This window comes from Jaculus jaculus, chromosome 2 (genome assembly GCF_020740685.1).
Source record: "Jaculus jaculus isolate mJacJac1 chromosome 2, mJacJac1.mat.Y.cur, whole genome shotgun sequence".
Taxonomy (NCBI): Eukaryota; Metazoa; Chordata; class Mammalia; order Rodentia; family Dipodidae; genus Jaculus; species Jaculus jaculus.
In genome coordinates, this window is record NC_059103.1 from 55,709,141 (window position 1) to 55,729,290 (window position 20,150).

At 38.9% G+C, this 20,150-nt stretch overlaps 1 protein-coding gene across 1 annotated transcript; it reads left to right on the top strand.

Moving 5' to 3' along the window:
• The first annotated feature begins 1,039 nt into the window (after positions 1-1,039).
• On the top strand, positions 1,040-1,801 carry LOC101599946 (nuclear transcription factor Y subunit beta-like). Its single transcript, XM_045144404.1, has one exon. It carries the CDS (start codon positions 1,124-1,126, stop codon positions 1,739-1,741), a length of 618 nt encoding a protein of 205 aa, XP_045000339.1. The 5' UTR covers positions 1,040-1,123; the 3' UTR covers positions 1,742-1,801.
• The last annotated feature ends 18,349 nt before the right edge of the window (positions 1,802-20,150 follow it).

Consider the following 20,150-nt stretch of genomic DNA (forward strand, 5'->3'; position numbering starts at 1 on the left):
CTTCACCATTGTGCTGGTTCCTGGTTCGCCAAGAAAATAACATTCTTGCATGTTTTCCCAATTATTCTTAATTTCAGCTGGGGCCCTTTTGAGGTATGATGGGATGGTTCTCTTCTTAGGATCTGCCTCTATCTGAAAAAAAAGAAGCAGATTCTCCAACAGAGAGTAAATCCTAATATCTGACAAGGTAGACTTCAGTCCAACGTTAGTTAAGAAACATAATGAAGGTCACTATATATTGATTAAAGGCACCCTCCAACAGGAGGACATTACAATCCTAAACATATATGCACCTAACATGGGGGCTCCCAAATTCATCAAACAAATGCTATTAGAACTAAGGTACAGATAACACCAAACTCAATGGTAGTGGATGACTTCAACACCCCACTCTCATCAATTGACAGGTCATCCTGGGAAAAAATAAACAGAGAGGCATCTGGACTAAATGAGGTCATAGAAGGAATGGACCTAACATATATCTACAGGATATTTCATCCAAATGCTTCAGAATATATATTCTTTTCAGCAGCACAAGGAACATTCTCTAAAGTAGACCATATATTAGGACACAAAGCAAATCTTAACAAATACAGGAAAATTGAAATAATTCCTTTCATTCTATCTGACCACAGTGGAATCAAACTACGGATCAATAGCAAAAAAGGCTATAGAGCATACACAAAATCATGGAAGTTAAACAACACACCACTAAATGATGAATGGGTCAATGAAGCAATCAAGAAGGAAATCAAAAAATTTGTAGAGTCAAATGATAATAAGAACACAACATACCAAAATCTCTGTGACACATGAAGGTAGACCTAAGAGATACATTTATAGCTTTAGTGCCTATATTAAGAAATTAGAAAAGTTGCAAGTAAACGACCTAATGCTTTGCCTTAAAGCCTTGGAAAAAGAAGAACAAGGCAAACCAAAAATCACTAGATGGGAAGAAATAATAAAGATTAGGGCAGAAATTAATGAAATAGAAACAACATGCTGATTGGAGATGGGAGCCAACCAGGGCTGCATTGGAGGCTGAAATCAAGCAAGGATCAGATACATTATAGACAGTGTTTGTGGGCACCAGAGAACCCGATTCTGGCAGTATTTTGTGACAATGGACAGTGACAGCTCCACAACAGATGCCTCTCAGCTAGGGATATCCGCAGACTACATTGGAGGGAGTCACTATGTCATCCAGCCTCATGATGATACTGAGGACAGCATGAATGATCATGAAGATATAAATGGCTCAAAAGAAAGTTTCAGAGAACAAGATATATATCTTCTGATTACAAATGTGGCTAGGATAAAGAAAAATGCCATACCTCAAACAAGAAAGATTGCAAAGGATGCCAAAGAGTGTGTTCAGGAGTGTTTGAGCGAGTTCATAAGCTTCATCACGTCAGAGGCAAGTGAATGGTGCCATCAGGAAAAACGGAAGACAATCAACGGGGAGGACATTCTGTTTGCCATGTCCATGCTAGGCTTTGACAGTTATGTGGAACCTCTGAAATTATACCTTCAGAAATTCAGGGAGGCTATGAAAGGAGAGAAGGGGATTGGTGGAGCTGTCTCAGCTACAGATGGACTAAGTGAAGAGCTTACAAAGGAGGCATTTACTAACCAGTTACCAGCTGGCTTAATAACTACAGATGGTCAACAACAAAATGGTATGGTTTATACAACATCCTATCAACAGATTTCTGGTGTTCAGCAAATTCAGTTTTCATGATCTGAAGAAATGATGGGAGAGTCAAGAGTGAGAGTGTGGTGCTGGAACAGAGGCAGGGAAGGAAAGGACTGGTGGGAAGATGCCTCTTTGGACATTAAGTAGCTGTACGTAGCTTCCTGATGCTTGACTAATTGAGGTGTTAATGCTGACTTGAGAATCTTTTTCACGAATGATTTTAAAGAAAAAAAATTGGATTTTAAAGGTATTAAAATATTTTTGTTTTGTATGAGAGTTTGTTGCTCTGTATGACACCTATATGCATTGTATATTGCAGTTTATTACTGTCAGATTTGTAGACAGTTTCTTATTTTCATACTGACTCATGTTACTTTTGTAATTCAAGCAAGCGGCTAGGTTAATTCATGTTTGCCCTTTTAATAAACTATAAGGGTAGAGTTCATTTTGAATGAAAGTTGCCTTTATTATAAATTTGAGTTTGTCTTGCCTATATAATACCTTGCATGATAACGTAGCTAGATTTTTAGTATTTCCTGTACTCATTGACTTTTTCTGGTATAGCTTAAGCGCACCATTTTTAAAGGGTGTAACTGAATCATTAAATCTGAACGCAGATGCAAGTGTTGTCGCCCTTCTACACGTGGTGCCCATTCACAGTGTCCACGCTGTTCCCTGTGCCTGTTCACGCAGGGTTAGTTTCTTGAGTTAGGAGTGTTGGAATTCATTTTAGTTCGTTGCACTCTAGAAATGTTGCCCCTTTTGTCTGATACTTGATTTTTTTCAAAGCACAGCTTCAACTATTACAGTACTTCTTCCAGAAGAGAACTTTTTTAGTCCAGTGGTAAATGTCCTCGTTTCACCTTTTTCATGGAATGTCTGATATCTTATGATGTGGGCATCATCGTGCACACACACAAGTGAACAAACTGGAGATGGCGTTGGGAGTGATGGAAGAGCGAGCCACCACCACCTGGTTTGCTGTCGTGATCTTGCAATAAACTAAGCTCAGATAATGTAATTTTGTATAATTTAGTAGTATGTACTTGCATTGTTCCTTTTTTAAAGTGTGGATCTGTATTTTCTCATCTATTCGTTCTAGTGACAACTAGCCAGAGGATTTTTTAAAAACACTATCAAAAATGTCTATTGTATGGTTTGCCTGGAAGGAAATGTTGAGGATGTTCGCAGGATACTGACATGTATGAGGCAGAGCAGCTTCCTGGAGGAGCTGACAGAACTTTCCACTTTTCCAGGAGCTTTGAGCACATGGGCTTTTGTGAGGTTAAGAATACCTCACCTCCTGCCCCCTTTTCCAAAATAACCTTTACTGTAGAAAATGCACATAGGAAAAAAGGGGGAGAGGGGGTAGTTAAGCAGAATTAACAATCATTCTACTATGTTGAAATAACTAATGTTAATATTTTGATAACTATCATTTGTCCTTTTATTTTGCTAAATATGTATATTTTTATAAAAACAGGCTCATACTGTGTATACTGTTTTGTAAGCCGCCTTTCACCTAACAATACATTGTGAACACCTTTCCAGGTCCATGAAAAAAAAAAAAAAAAAGAAAATACAACAACAAAAAAAATCCAAAGAATCAATGAAACAAAGAGTTGGTTCTTTGAAAGGATAAACAAGATTGATAAACCCTTAGCAAATCTGACAAACAAAAGAGAGAAGAGACACAAATTAATAAAATCAGAGATGAAAAAGGCAAATTCACAACCGATGCCAGAGAAATTAAAAAAAATCAGAGGGTCACACTATAAAAGCATATACTCCACAAAGTATGAAAATCTGAAAGAAATGGATGATTTCCTTGATTTATATTACCTACCTAAATTCAATCAAGATGAGATTAATCACCTAAATAGACCTATAACAAGCATGGAGATCCAAGCAGCTATCAAAAAATCTCCCAACTAAAAATAGTCCAGGCCCAGATGGATTCACTGCTGAATTTTACTAGACCTTCAGGGAAGAACTAACACCATTGCTTCTTAAGCTTTTACATAAAATAGAAAAATAAGGAATACTAACAAATTCCTTCTATGAAGCCAGCATCACCCTGATACCAAAACCAGGCAAAGATAAAACAAAACAAAAAAAAAAATTACAGACCAATCTCCCTCATGAACATAGATGCAACAATTCTCAACAAAATATTGGCAAACAGAATACAAGAATATATCAGAAATATCATTCACCCTGACCAAGTATTCAGGGATGGTTCAACATATGCAAATCGGTAAATGTAATACATTATATAAATGGACTGAAGTACAAAAATTATATGATCATCTCATTAGATGCAGAAAAAGCATTTGACAAAATCCAACATCCCTTCATTATAAAAGTCCTACAGAGACTGGGAATAGAAGGAACATATCTCAGTATAATAAAGGCTATTTATGACAAGCCTACAGCCAACATATTATGAAATGGCGAAAAACTGGAAGCTTTTCCACTAAAATCAGGAACAAGACAAGGGTGTCTACTGTCCCCACTTTTATTTAATATAGTAATGAAAGTCTTAGCCATAGCAATAACGTAAGAGACACACATAAAAGGGATACAAATTGGAAAGAAAGAAATCAAGTTCATTATTTGCAGATGACATGATTCTATATATAAAGGACCATAAAGACTCTACCAGCAAACTGTTAGAGCTGATAAACACATAGCCATGTATCAGGATACAAAATAAGTACACAGAAATCAGTAGCATTTGTATATGCTAACAACATACATACAGAGGATGAAATCAGAGAATCATTCCCATTCATAATTACATCAAAGAAAATAAAGTACCTTGGAATAAACCTAACCAAGGAGGTAAAGAATCTCTACAATGAAAACTATAAAACACTCAAGCGAGAAATTGCAGAAGGCACTAGGAAATGGAAAAACATCCCTTGTTCCTGGATTGGAAGAATCAATATTGTGAAAATAGCAATCTTATCAAAAGCAATCTACACATTTAATGCAATCCCCATCAAAATTCCAAAGGCATTCATCATGGAAATAGATAAAACAATCCAAAAATTCATTTGGAATCACAAAGAACCTCGAATATTTAAAATAATACTGAGCAACATAAATAAGGCAGGAGGTATCACCATACCTGATTTTAACCTATACTACAGAGACATAGTAACAAAAACATCATGGTACTGGCATAAAAGGGGATATGCAGATCAATGGAACAGAATAGTGGACCCAGGGCTGGAGAGATGGCTTAGTGGTTGAGCGCTTGCCTGTGAAGCCTAAGGACCCCGGTTCGAGGCTCGGTTCCCCAGGTCCCACGTTAGCCAGATGCACAAGGGGGCACACGCGTCTGGAGTTCGTTTGCAGAGGCTTGAAAGCCCTGGCACGCCCATTCTGTCTCCCGCTATCTGTCTTTCTCTCTGTGTATATTGCTCTCAAATAAATAAATAAAAAATTAAAAAAAAAAAAAAGAATAGTGGACCCAGGTATAAGTCCAGGTAGCTCTAGCCACCTGATATTTGATAAAAATGCCAAAAATTCTCATTGGAGAAAAGACAGCCTCTTCAGCAAATGGTGCTGGGAAAACTGGATATGTATCTGTAGAAGGATGAAAATAGGTTCTTCTCTCTCGCCATGCACAAGAATTAAATGCAAATGGACTATAGACCTTAACATCCGTTTGAAATTCTGAAATTGCTAGAGGAAAAAGTAGGAGAAACCCTTCAACATATTGGTCTTTGCAAAGACTTTCTGAATATAACCCCAATTGCTCAGGCAATAAGACCACAGATTAACCACTGGGACATCATGAAATTACAAAGATTTTGTACGACAAAGGACACTGAATAAAGCAAAGAGGCAACCTACAGAGTGGGAAAAAAATCTTTGCCAGCTCTGTATCTGATAGAGGATTAATATCTAGGATATACAAAGAACTCAAAAAGTTAAATAATAAGAAGTCAAACAAGCCAATTACAAAATGGGCTATGGAGCTAAATAGAGAGTTCTCAAAAGACGAAATATGGATGGCATATAAGCACCTAAAAAACATTCTATATCCCTAGTCATCAGGGAAATGCAGATTAAAACTACACTGAGATTCCATCTCACTCCTATCAGATTGGCTACCATCATGAAAACAAATGACCATAAATGCTGGCGGGCATGTGGAAAAAGAGGAACCTTTCTACACTGTTGGTGGGAATGCAATCTGATCCAGCCATTGTGGAAATCAGTGTCGAGGTTCCTAAGACAGGTAAAAATTGATCTACCATATAGCCCAGCTATAGCACTCCTAGGCATATATCCTAAGGACTCATCCCATTTCCTTAGAAGTACATGCTCAACCATGTTTATTGCTGCTCAATTCATAATAGCTGGGAAATGGAACCAGCCTAGATGTTCCTCAACTGATGAGTGGATAATGAAGATGTTGCACATTTATACAATGGAGTTCCACTCAGCGGTAAAGAAAAATGAAGTTATGAAATTTGCAGGAAAATGGATGGATCTGGAAAGGATTATACTAAGTGAGGTAATCCAGGCCCAGAAAGCCAAGCACCACATGTTCTCCCTCATATGTGGATCCTAGCTACAGATGATTAGGCTTCTGTGTGAGAAGGAAAAAACTCAGTAGCAGAGGCCAGAAAGTTAAAAAGGAGACATAAAGAAAAGAGAAAGGAAGTATCCTCATTTTTCTGTCTTTTTTTTTTCTCCCACAGAGAGGAAAGAATGTAAAGGGATTAGCCCCTTTTCCCAGAAAACATGACCCCAGACACCTGAGACCAGAACTGACTAGTCCCACTGTCCATTCAGAGGGCTCACATAAAAGACCCCAACCTGGGTCTTAGAGTAAGCTTTACCATTTCCAGAACCCCCTGCCTCACCTCCTTGAGTAAGAGCTCTGTCTTCCTTCCTTAAATTTCATCAATAATTGTATGAAATCTGTCTAAATCTTCTCTTGTCTGTGGATTTCAATTCTTTGAATTCATAAGACAAGAATCTGGAGGCCACTGCCTTAGTGAGAGCTTTTAATGACCACTAAGTTTTTTGGGATCTTAGCTCCTGAGTTATTGCCCACTCAAGAGCCCAGATAAGGCTCACGTGCTTTCAAAGACATCCCCAAATTCCTGAATCACTAGTAGTAGGGGGAAAGCAAGAATGCAAAAGAATGACAAGGTTTTTTCAAGCCTAGTATGCTGTGACCTGTGTGAAAACCAAGCACTCCATAAGTTGGAAAGGAGATTTGCCAGTTCCAGGCCAGGCTTGACACACAGACTTCAAGCCAGCATAGACTATAAAACAAGCACTTGTGCAAATAAATAGAGAGAGAGAGAGAGAGAGAGAGAGAGAGAGAGAGAGAGAGAGAGAGAGAGAAATAATAAAATAAAAATAGAAGCTGGAGTGATAGCTTAGTGGTTAAGAAAGAGAAATAGAAAACTATTCAGTAGTGTCAACACCCTTAATCCTAAGACTCGGAATACTGGGTGAGAAGCATCCAGTTCCAAACCCCTCTGGGCTAGGTAGTACATTCCCAGGCAGCATGGACTATGAGAATAAACTGTCCCCCCATGATGACTATGAAAATTAAAGAAAAAAATTATTTTTCACTAGCCAAGTGGTAGGTAGCTCATTAAATGGTGTTAGTGAACTCACAGGTGTAACACATTCACTGGGAAAGCCATATGCATTTCCAGGGTTTTGGAAAACTGAAATAATTACAAAGTTTGAGAAAGCCCCAAATCTACAACACTTAGAGTCAGGCTCTTAAAAGGTGATGCTGGCCAACTTCAGAAACCTTCCACCTCCCTCCATTGTAATGAGAGAAGGAGAAGGCACTGTGGAATCCACCCAGCAAAAGTGTGGGATCAACATTCAAGGAAAAAGCCACCCCTCCCCCCACACACACCCCAAGAAAGCTTTAGAGGCACCATCTCATGCCCTTAGCACCATCTGGTGTGTCAGAGGACTGGGAATGAGGAAACAAGAAGCAGAAGATAATCCACTGCCGCCTGTTGGTAGAATTTTAAGATGGGATCCTTTGCTGAAGGAGAAAGTGTGTTTTTTCTGGCACAGCTCTATTACAAAATAGGTGGGGTTGGGGGAATTTGAAGTCTAAGCACCAAAATTGCCCAGTATCTTTTCTTTCTTTCTTTCTTTTCTTTAATGAGAGGGGTTACGTTTTTCAGAGAAGTACCTACTATCTATGTATGCCATGTTGGGCTTTACCTTGTGATTTTACTGCTTCAACCCAGCTGCTAGAATGACCACCATGTGTTGCAGCGCTGCCTCATATAAGTGATTTTAATAAAACTGAAATGAAGAACTACTTACACTAAGGGTGGTGGCACACTGTATTAGTTAGGGTTCTCTAGAGGAACAGAACTGATACATACTAGCTATGAAGTCCAACAATAGTTGTCTGTAGCTATCAAAGAACACATTAGCTGCTCACTTCACAAGGCTGGATGCTTCAGCACTCCCAGTATGGCACTGAAGGCCTGCAGGATTTCTGGAGCAACACTACTCTTCAGTCAGTATTGGAAGGATCTTGATACTTGGTTCCACTGTCTATGAAGTATAGCCAAAACAGTGTAGATGGATGCACATACCAGGAAAAAAAAAAAAAAAAGGCATACAGTAGCAAGTAGCACTGGGCAGCCAGGCACAAAAAGCTCTGTGTCTCTCACAGCTTTCTATATATGTAGACCACCACCACTCCTGAAGGAGTGACCCTCAGAAAATCCTTCCTGGAAACATCCTCACATACTTGCCTAAGAGGCATGTCTCTTGATTCCTAATCTGATCAAATTGATAACAGAACTGAACCACCACACAAGCTTGTAATCCTTGAATTCTAGAGAATGAAGTGGTAAGGTAGGGCTGGACGTCGGCCTGACCTACTTACTGAAAACCCAATTTTATAAAAGGAAACCTAAACAATCCATCTACGATACACATTAGCCATTTGGGTGTTAGGTTCTCACTATAGATCTATAAATTTGATCTTGAAAGGATGTTTCATCTATATTTAATAAACATTCCAAGTGTTTTATTGCTATAGAATTGGAAGCTGTTTTTATCTTAAAACTCTAAGGATCCCAAGTGAATAAATGTACTGCAAATAATACAACTTTCAAAATGGCTTGTATTATGAAATCCAGGTCTTAAGACACTTAAATAGAAATAAAACAAAATGCTATTAAAAGTAAATCTGTCAATGCATCTTAGAAACACAACTGTATAACTTTTTGTTGGTTTACATGTTAACTATACAAAAATTAAACTAAAGGTAGACCCCCTGACATTAGTGTGCAGTTGCAGCTACTAGGGAGGCTGAGGTGGAAGATTGCTTAAGACCAGGAATTCAAGGCCAGCCTCGATAACCTGCAGAGTTACCAAGATGAATAATCTTTAATCTTCTCACGGGAACCCACAAACAGACTGGTCTCAAAGGGTAGATGCAATGCTTACAGCACAGGTTACACTTGACAAAAGGGATTGATGGATAATTTTCCCACACTGAATCCTGCATAGTTCATATCTTTTTCAATCTTAGTGTCCTCGGGAAAATGATGACAGTGACAAATGTCCCACATAACATGCTGAGGGGCACAATGCTGATTCTCCCTAAGATGACAGCATCAGATTCATACCCTAGCGAGGCAGAACCAAGCTAGCTACAGTACTTCTGAAGTGGTGCTGAGACTTGGTCTCCAAGTCTTTTAAACCAACTATAAATCTATAATAATTCTGACTGTTGTGCAGTACCAGAATAGATAAGCAATGGCAGAAAAGTCACCCTCCAACTTATGAACAAGGAGAAGAGGTCTGTAATCTACACAGCTAGAATATACATATAAAATCTTGCAATCTTTCATACATTACAGATGCATGCACACGTACCACATACACTCTTTCACACATTATAGGTAGGGTTAGGAATAAGGCTAAGGTTATGGTTAGTGATAGGACAAATGCTAGGCTTAGAGTTAGGGTTAGGGTTACAGTTGGGGTTATGGTAAGGGATAGAGCTATGGGTAGCATTAGAGTTAGGGATAAGGCTAGAATTAGGGTTAAGGTTAGAAGAAAACATTTTGCAAAGTTGGTACATTGGGGAGAAGTACTTAAAACAGCTTGCACAGAGACCAGTACATATTGAAGTTAAGTGAAAGATTCCCCATCTGCTTAGTGTTCAGTAGTAATGAAAGAGACAAATACAACCATAGATTACTGAATACATTGCTTCTCTGACTCCTTCAAGCTCTTCAGCCTCTAGTTTTCATCACTGAACAGTTCCTTGGTTAGGAAATAAGAAAAAGTGGTCCTGGTGGAAAGGTGCAGCTCTGAACACCGTGACTGAAGCACAAAGGTGACATAACCCTTCTTCACATGTTATCTTCTAAAACACTAAGAAAAATACCTTTATAATCATGGATATCATGGGAAGATACTTTAGAAATGAGGAGGCCTGGAGAATCAAATAATGAGTCTCAAAGTTTCATCATAAACTACATTTTTCTCAAGGAATGATAAAAATTAGCACTGTCCCAGGCACACAAACACAATAGATCATGTGTATTTCTTTCAAATACCAGAAAACAGCACTTTAAACAATTAAGAAATATTTTCTTAGGGAACAAAACATGTTAACTTCTAAAATAAAGATTACCTCATAGTATATTTTTCATTGAGTGCAAGACACAAGGAAATCTTAGACCTCTGAGACTGTTACTACCTAGTACAGTCTTAAAACAGACCTATGTCTAAAAAAGAAAGAAGCACATTAATTTCTCTAAGAGACTCAGAGAGGGAAAGTCAAGCTTAGCTTTGTGATTGTGTTATTTTTGTAAGAATATGAAACAGCACTATGGTACTTTGAATATATGTCCCTCAATGACTCAGTTGTGAAAATTAAACTTGTAACTTGGATCTATAGCTGCCAGGCTGGAGGAGGTGTCACTGGGGGTGGATCCTGGGATCCAGCCCGAAAGGTGTGTCTGGGGCCAAGTCTGAATTCCAGCCCAAAGGTATGCAGAAAGGTTTGTACTTTACTTGCTGCCTGGTATGGGCTTGCTGCCTTTTGAGGTTTGCTGGCTGGTGGTGGTTTCTCTCTCTGCTTGGTTTTATGAGTGGGAGCCAGCTTCTTCTGTCATTGATGTAACTTCCCCTGGAAATGAATCTCTTCCTCCATAAAACTATGTTTGGGTTGGATTCTTGTTCCACCAACGTGAAGCTGTCTACAACAAGCATCTTTCTTGGAAAGATGGTAATGTGGGTAGAAACACTGGCATTGTCTGGAAGATTCCAAATTAATTATATTCTCTTAAGGAGAACAGAGATAGTCATAGACTTTGACCTAAGGTTAGGTCAAAGGGATAGAGTAAACTTTGTTGTTAGAGTTAGGGTTACAGATACAGTTAGTGGTATACTAGAGCTGGGGATATTGATAGGGCTAGGGCCAGGTTTATGATTATACTTAGGACTAGGGTCAGGGCTAGGGTTAGTGATAGAGCTAATGCTAGGGGTAGCATTATGATTAGGATCACAGAAAGAGCTAGATTTATGGTTAAGGGTATTGTCATGGATCGAGCTGCATTAGACCTAGTGCTATGGTTAGAGGACAACCTGTTTGCAAAGATAGTAGGTATACTGGGGAGAATCACTAAGGATAGCTTTTATGTAGACCAGAATATGTTGAGATTAAGTGAAAGATGTCCATCATTTCTTTTTCTTATTTCATTTTTATTTATTAGAGGCAGAGAGAGACAGACAGAGAGAGTGAGAGAGTGAGAATGGGCATACCAGGGCCTCTAGCCACTGCAAATGAACTCCAGGCACATGTGCCACCATGTGCATCTGGCCTATGTAGGACCCAGAGAATCAAACCTGGGTCCTCAGGCTTCACAGGTATGCGCCTTCACTGCTAAGCCATCTCTCCAGCCCCATTTTACTTTTTTTCCTTTTGGGGGATATGGTCTAGCCCAGGTTGACATTTAATTCAGTATGTAATCTCAGAGTAGCCTTGAGTTTATGACATTCTCCTACCTCTGCCTCCTGAGTGCTGTCTGGGATTAAAAGTCTGCTACACTATGCCCAATCCTCATTTCTTAAGAAAGTTTAGTTTGTGATATATCCATGGAAACTCAAAACTCTGCTTTCTTTGCACCACCATGTTTAGAATATCTTTTCATAATATCCATGATGTTAGCAGAGAAACCATAGATTGTTACTAGAAAAATTTCAGTGCCAGGGACAGAATACCTTCCAGTGAGTTGTTGGCCAGGGAGGTCCCCAATGCCCCCCAAACATTACAGGCCTGTGGTGGTTTGATTCAGGTGTCCCACATAAACTTAGGCATTCTGATTGCTAGGTTCCTAGCTAATGGAGATTTGGGAATTAACTCCTCCTGGAGGCAGTGTATTGTCATGTGTGGGCTTGCCAGTGTTTGGCACACTCTCCTGTTGCTGTTGTCCACCTGATGTTGGCCAGGAGGTGATTTCTACCCTCTGCTCATGCCAACATTTTCCCCTGTCATCATGGAGCTTCTCCTTGAATCTGTAAGCCAAAATAAACCCTTTTATTCCCCACAAGCTAATCTTGGTTGGGGGATCTCTGCTACCAATCTGAACATGACTGCAACAAGGCCATTGCCAAGGTTCTTGGTTTCCCACCAGAAATAGATGGCAAGACCCTATTGCTGAATACTCCATATGCTTGGGCTGGAAAGTCACTGAGAACTCTTGCTGGAGCTGAGCTGAAAATCTCTTCTATAGACCAGCTGACAAAGAGCTGGAAAAAGCTATGCTGCATGCAGCCCTATGGAAGTGAAAGAATTCATCAGCAGTAATAAAAAACAAGCCTTAAGTGTGGTCAGCAGGGCAAATAACACAACAGGTACAATAGTGGCATGTCTGCTATGGGGGAAACCAACCACTAGGATTGAAGGCCTGCTTCATGGGAGGGAATATATGCCTGGTACTGAAAACTTCGTCAAAAGCCTATGGTGAGGGGAGATCACTATGGCAGGGGAGGTCACTTTTGCGCTGGCAGAAGCACAAGATCATCTTTCTCCTTTCTGAGAGAAAATAGTTTGAGTTGAAGCATTCTACCAGGATGACCGCCATTTGTTTCCTAAACAAAATATACTACTGGATTGAAATATACTTTTTTTCTGGTAAAGAAAATATTTCTGTGGATTAAAGAACTAATGTGGGCTGGAGATATGGCTTAGCGGTTAAGCGCTTGCCTGTGAAGCCTAAGGACCCCGGTTCGAGGCTCAGTTCCCCAGGTCCCACATAAGCCAGATGCATAAGGTGATGCATGCATCTGGAGTTCGTTTGCAGTGGCTGGAGGCCCTGGCGCATCCATTCTCTCTCTCTCTCTCTCTGCCTCTTTCTCTCTCTGTCTGTCACTCTCAAATAAATAAATAAAAATAAATAAATAAATTAAAAAAAAAGAACTAATGTATTCAGAATCTTAAGACTACATTTCTCACTTTTATTTCTGGTGACAAGTATATAAGGAATCTATCTTTTAACCTTAGCAATATTGTTATCTATGCAAGCTTTCCTCAGTGCTTCTTCCCAAATGGCCATCATTCGAAATGGTTGTCTTCAAACCTCCTCCCTATAGAGCAGCTGACAGAAATCTAGGAAAAGCTACTCTGCATGCAGCTGTATGGAAGAAAGAGAAATCATCAGTGGAGATAAGCAATAGTGGACACTGTAAGCCTTAAGTTTGGCCAGCCAGACCAAATGAGCCAAAGGCTGTAATAGTGGCATGTCTGCTATGGGGGAAACCAACTGCTCTCTAATTGGATTGGAAGCCTGCTCCATGGGAGGGAATACATGCCTGATACTGAAAACCTATGATGGGAAGGTCATGAGCCCTAAGGGTGTAATGCCTGGTGGCATCTGGATAAATGCATATATTATGCTCACCAAACTTCCTGATAAGTACTTCTATTGATGTTCATACCCATATATTAATTCTGCTCTCATTTTTGCTTAGAGAAGCTTCTCTTTTCGGAAGGTGGTAACCTTTGGGATGACTCAAAAGGCACCATAATGCTGAGAAGAAGTATGGAGGAGTGCTCAGCACTGAAACATCTCTATCATACCTTCTAAGGCCCAGAGTCCATTTCAGAAGAGGTGGCAGGAAGAATAAAAGAGCCAAAGGAAGGGTAGGATTCCTTACAATGCATACTTCCAGATACAACATGGCCTAGATACCCATGACCTTGCAGTGCCTGGCACTACCTACACAAGACCCTCATAATGGGAGGAAAAGATAACAATATCAAAATAAAAGAGAGACTAATTGAGAGGGGGAGGGTATATGAAAGAGAGTGGAGTTGTGAAGGGGAAAATGAGGGGGGAGGGAATTATCACGGTTTATTGTGTATAATTATGAAAGTTGTTAATAAAACTTTTTTGGAAAAAAAAACATATCTCCTAAAAAATAGTTTGAAAATAAAACAAAAAAACAGGCCTCCCCTAAGAGTTTCTTCTAATTCTAACTCTAACTCTAGGCCTAACTTTAACTCTAAGCCTAGTTCTACCACTATCTCTGACCCTGTCCTTATTCCTAACCCCAGATCTAACCCTAATACTCTAATCCTTACCCTTTAACCCCATATATATATGCCCCCTAATTAACCCTTTTATACACTAATTGCTAGCCTTCTAATCCCCTAAATCTAACCCTTGTCCCTAATCCCTAACTTCAAACACTGAACCCAAAATGTAACTGAATCTTAACTCTAACCTAGCCCTCTAATACTAACCTTCCATCCCTCCCTCTAACCTTAACAATAACTTGAACTCTAACTCCCTAACCATATGCCCCCAATCCCAACCCAAAGCCTTAATCTACTACCCCTATCCTCTAACCTAACTATAAACCCTAAACATTAACCCCAACCCGAACCCTAGGCCCAACTCCAACTTCAACCCTAACCTTACCCCCTAACCCTGGCCCAACCCCAACTTCAACCATAACCTTAACTCCTAATCCCAACTGCAATCCCAACCCCAAAATACTTATGTGTGAACACCTATGAATAAAGGCAAAGATGAATTTTTCTGTGTATACAAGACAAAACAGCCCATTTCAGACTCGCATCCTTCACCATCATGCAAAGCATTCTTCACAATTCCATGGATCCCGACACAAATGACACCTATGATATCCTCATAGAGTGGCTTTTTAGAAGCCATTGAGCTTTACCAAATCCTGGTTTCTGCAAAAAATAGGAGGCTTTGCTTCTTGAGTACTAAATAAATTATAAGACAGCTATAACAAGAGAGACTTCTCTACAGATAAAACATTAAAGTAAGGAAAGGATACTTTCTGGATATTGGAATTGAAAGATATTCTAATAAACAAAAAGCAAGTTACAGTGTGGTATGCATTGCATTTTTATAGCTTTTGTCTATTAAATAGGGTAAAGTAGTAAATAGCTTGATATTTGTATTGTCATAAATACACCCTGGAAGAACCCATAAGTTAATATGAATGCTTATCTGTAAGGGGCAGTGGGGAGAAATGAGATGAATGAGCACTGAAGATAGAAAATATCAATGGACATCTTTCTACCTCATCACTGTTTGAATTCTGGAAATTTTTATTTATTCAGAAACAACATGATTATATCTAGGCATGTTGTTCCATAAAGGAACACTTGCCTAAGACCTTGGATTCCATCTCCACTACCACAGAATGAAATGGATGTATTCCATGGTAAGATGTATGCTTACCAAAAGATTTAAAAATGGTGCTAATTTTGCTTTCAGGTTGATTGATATTATTAATTCTATGGTTTTACAAATAAATTCAGATATTCTGATGGATCACTGACAATTTTGTCTTCTATTTTACCAATGGTGAAATAGCTTTAACTAAATATCATTCTTGATAAGCCCTATTTCCTATTTTATACCTTACTTAGAGACAAACATAACCAAGATGGCTGATCTTGTTTTATATTTTAAGCCACAAATATCTGAAAGATCAGAACTTATTTTATTCACTGCTCTTTTATTCACTCAGCCCTTAAAAGTAATATTCACTATGGTTGTCTTTTAATATTTCCACAGACAGGTAGCTGGGGTGTAGAGGAAAATTCTGACAGGAGGAAGCAACAGGATGCTGGCCATCAGGATATCTAGCCTCACTGCCATGCACAGACAGCCAAAACTCTTTGCTGTTTTTTTTTCTCCTTTTTCTTGTCAGTGAGCTGGTGGCCAAGCCTGTCTCAGTACAGTCTGTAGGATGCATGGTTTAAACTTGTTTGGTGTCTAGGATCTGGGGCACCAACTCTTCCAGACACCAGCTTACCACCATTTTGATGATGATTTATTAATATAATTTATATTATAGTGAGGTAAAAACAGTGAGAAATATAGAGTCAAAATCTCAGTATGTTGATATTGACTTAAAGCCTCAATAGCCTTGTGTGGTGCTTTATTTTAGCCGGAAAAGTGGTCTTGGTGGCTTTAGATTTATCTTCCCTGCAGAGGTCAGCACACGTGGCCTCATGGAGTGCTGAGGTGGCAGAACTTTTTTTTTTTTGTATTTTGGAGCAAGAAAGCCTGTAAACAAGCCACTTTTAAAATTGTACTTAAATACAGTTTAGAGAAATCTATGTTGAGGATATATGACTACCCATAAAACAAAAGATGATATACTGGGATATCTGTCACATTTCTTTTGTTCTTCCCCTAGAGTTATTCCTAAAGACCCTGCATTTATATGACTTATCATATTATAATTTTACATTAGCATAAAATTATAGAGAACCAGCAAAATATTTTTTAACCATCTAAAATAAAATTGTTTTAATAGACTATCTTATTGATATTTTAGTTGATTTAGCATTTAGTATTTAAGATTCTCTCCTTTAAATAATAGTACAAAGAAATAACAATCAGACTTGATTTATAATGTTTACCTAATGTGTATATGTATGGACTCTACCAACTGTAAGATTTGGAATAAAAGTCATAAAGCAGATTAAACAATTTATATATAAATGAATATGAAAAACCAGAACAGAATCTCAATCTCTTGTTATTATAAACCTAAAAATTACCATAGTATCCTAAAAACAGAATAGTTTTTAAGTTTGAGTTTAACTTGGCAGCCGGGTGTTGTGGTGGCGTATGTCTTTAATCCCAGCACTTGAGAGGTAGAGGTAGAGCATCTCTGTGAGTTTGAGGCCACCCTGAGACTACATAGTAAATTCCAGGTCAGTCTGAACTAGCCTGAAACCCTACCTAAAAAGAAAAAAAGAAAGAAAAAGAAAAAGAAAACAATTGGCATCTTTTTTCTCTTGGGTCTGAAAGCCAGAGCAGGTTAAACTTTAGCCTGAGCATTTGGACTCTGTCCAGGGCTGAATTAATTAGCTGTGGGCAGATAGTTGCATATGTGGCATGAGTTGTGTGCTGTTTGGAATGTTTTATGGAGACAGAGAAAGTTTAAAGACTACTGTGCTCAACATAGAGCATCACTTGTGACACTGAATAGAAGAGAGAGATGCCCATGCTCTACATAGGGTAACACTTTCTTGTGGCACTAAATAGAAGAGGGATTCCCAGTATAGTTTACTTGGGAGTAATTTGATCTGTAACATTCAGATCTAGAGAACTCTTGGCACGATATACCTGGGAGTGACCTGTTTGGTCTCTAAAGGGTGCATTAGCATTATGATAGCAGCAGCAGAAGGGTAGTGTGCCTGGGAAACTTGTTTCTGGCTCAGACAGGGTGTAGGCTGGCGTAGATTATAAGACAATCTAACTTTTTAATAGTTAGCATTTGTATTTTCATAAGTCAATTGCAAAGCTAAAACTTCAGTAGTCTGTGAATTAACAATCTGCCATTTTATGGCATTTTGTTACCAATTAATGAAATCTATATGTGGTTCGGTAGCTTCTTTATGAATTGTTTGAGGTTGGAGAATTGGGAGATTGAAGACATGGCAAGTTAGCTATTAGATTGGGGATCTGGGGGCTTGCCCTGAATGGGAACAGGACCAAGAAACTATTTCCAGCCTGATATTTAAAAAAAATTATTTCAGAGAGGTACCAAGGACACTTCTGATAACCAATGGCCAGGAATTTAGTTAATTCTCTGTCAAATATCTTGCATTTATGAGCATGTGTGTTTGTGTGTGTGTGTGCAAAGCCTAACAGCTCCTGTTTGATTGCCTAGTACCCACACAAAGCCAAATAGATGCACAAAGTGGTGCATGCATCTGGAGTTCATTTGCAGGGTCAAGCGGCCCTGGCATACCCAACCCTCCCCTCTCCTCTTTATTTTTGCAAATAAATAAATAAATTTTTTTTGGATAACATAATAGAAATAATGACAATGTAGGAAGTATGTTTTAATAGATAATTTATTATAGGTGTATTCATAATAATGTACATAATCCATGTACATGCTTGTTACTGTAAAATGTATTTGAGCCAGGCATGTAGGCTCACACCTGTCGTCCCAGAATTTAAGGGTCCAGAACAAATGGATCAGGAGTTTGAGGGAAACTTGGGCAACATAGTGAGATCTTATCTCAAAAATAAATAAAGAGGGCTGGAGAGATGGCTTAGTGGTTAAGGGACTTGCCTATGCAACCTAAGGACCCAGGTTCAATTCCCCAGCATCCATGTAAGCCAGATACACAAAGTAGTCTGGAGATCATTTGCAGTGGCTAGAGGCCCTGGCATGCCCATTCTTTCCCTCTCTACCTCTCTTTGTCTCTCTCAAATAAATAGGTAAATAAAATAAAATTTAAATGTAATGGAATAGAGTGAAGCCCTACCTCAAAAAAATAAAAAACAAAAACAATTTTCTTAATAGTTTTTTTTAAATAAATATATAGCTTGGTGTGGTGGCACACACCTTTAATCCCAGCACTTGGGAGGCAGAGGTAGGATGATTGCCATTAGTTTGGGGCCAGCCTGAGAGTACATACATAATTCCAGGTTATCCTGGGCTAGAGTGAAACCTCACCTCAGAAAAAGCAAAAAAAAAAAAAAAAAAAATATATATATATATATATATATATATATATATATATATATATATAAATTACAAACAAAACAGGACTGGTGAGATGGTTTAGCAGTTAAGATGCTTACCTGTGAAGCCTAAGGACACAGGTTCAATTCTCCAAGTGCCACACAAGCCAGATGCACAAAATGGTGCATGCATTTGGAGTTCATCTGCAGTGGCTAGAGGCCCTAGCATGTTCATTCTCTTTCTCTCTCTTCCTCTCTTTCTGTCTCAAATAAAAATAAATAAAAGAGAGCTGGAGAGGTGGCCTAGTGATTCAGGCACTTGCCTTCAAAGCCTAAAAACTCAGGTTCAATTCCCTAGTACCCATGTGTGGTGGTTTGGTTCATGTCCCCCATAAATTTAGATGCTCTGAATGCTGGGTTCCAAGCTGATGGAGATTTGGGAATTAATACCTCCTGGAGACCATGTATTGTTGGGGGTGGGCTTATTGGTGTTATATCCAGTTTCCCCATGCCAGTGTTTGGCATACTCTCCTGTTCCTATTGTCTGCCTTATGTGGGCCAGGGGGTGAAGTCCATCCTCTGCTAATGCCATCATTTTCCCTGCCATCATGGAGCTTCCCCCTTAAGCCTGTAAGCCAAAACAAACCTCTTTTCCCCACAAGATGTTTGGGTAATTTCTACCAGCAATGCAAACATGACTGCAACACCATGTAAACTAGATGCACAGGATGGCACATGTGTCCTGAGTTAGTTTGCAATTGCCGGAGCCCTCTCTGTTAGGTTTTCAAACATAGATATATGTTTTGTAGTGAGCTTACTCAGTATGAAGTAATGAGACTCTCATTGTTGGAAAGCTATAGCACAGGAAAAAGTGAAAGTAAGGAGACAGACTGTGGGACACATTAGAAAAACTGATGTCAAAGGCCCTGAGTGCCTACAGTTCCTTATCAAGATAAGATGATGTTCTTTTCCCTTCACAGGGCTTGGGGAATGGTTCTTGTTTCTTCCATGATCATGGCCCAACATTCAGGCACCTAATGTCAAAGAAGAGGGACTCCCAGCATTTGCCCAGGAGTAATTTATGGGATGGTGGCACAAAAATCATGATCTCAGAAATAGTTTGTAACTGTTTGACCTCACAGGGATAAGTCTGACTGGAGAAGTGAGCAGTTGAAAGGGTAGCTTGTCTTTTATTAAAGAAAGTACATTGTTTGCTCTCAAGATTATAGGTGAAAAGTTCAAGTAGTAGGTAACTAGTTAAGGAACTTAAATGAAGCCCATGTGGAGATTCTTTATAAAGGCTAATCAAATGAGTTTATACTTAAAATAGAGTATTAAACTTATCCTCCCTAGAAAAAAATCAGAGAGGAGTTAGATAGAATTGCCTATTCTACATGTGGAGGTAGCATAATGATGCCTACTGAATAGAATATATGGAG

Bases quoted from the DNA above. Each gene is read 5' to 3' on its own strand.
- LOC101599946 (XM_045144404.1), top strand. From the start codon at position 1,124: ATGGACAGTGACAGCTCCACAACAGATGCCTCTCAGCTAGGGATATCC.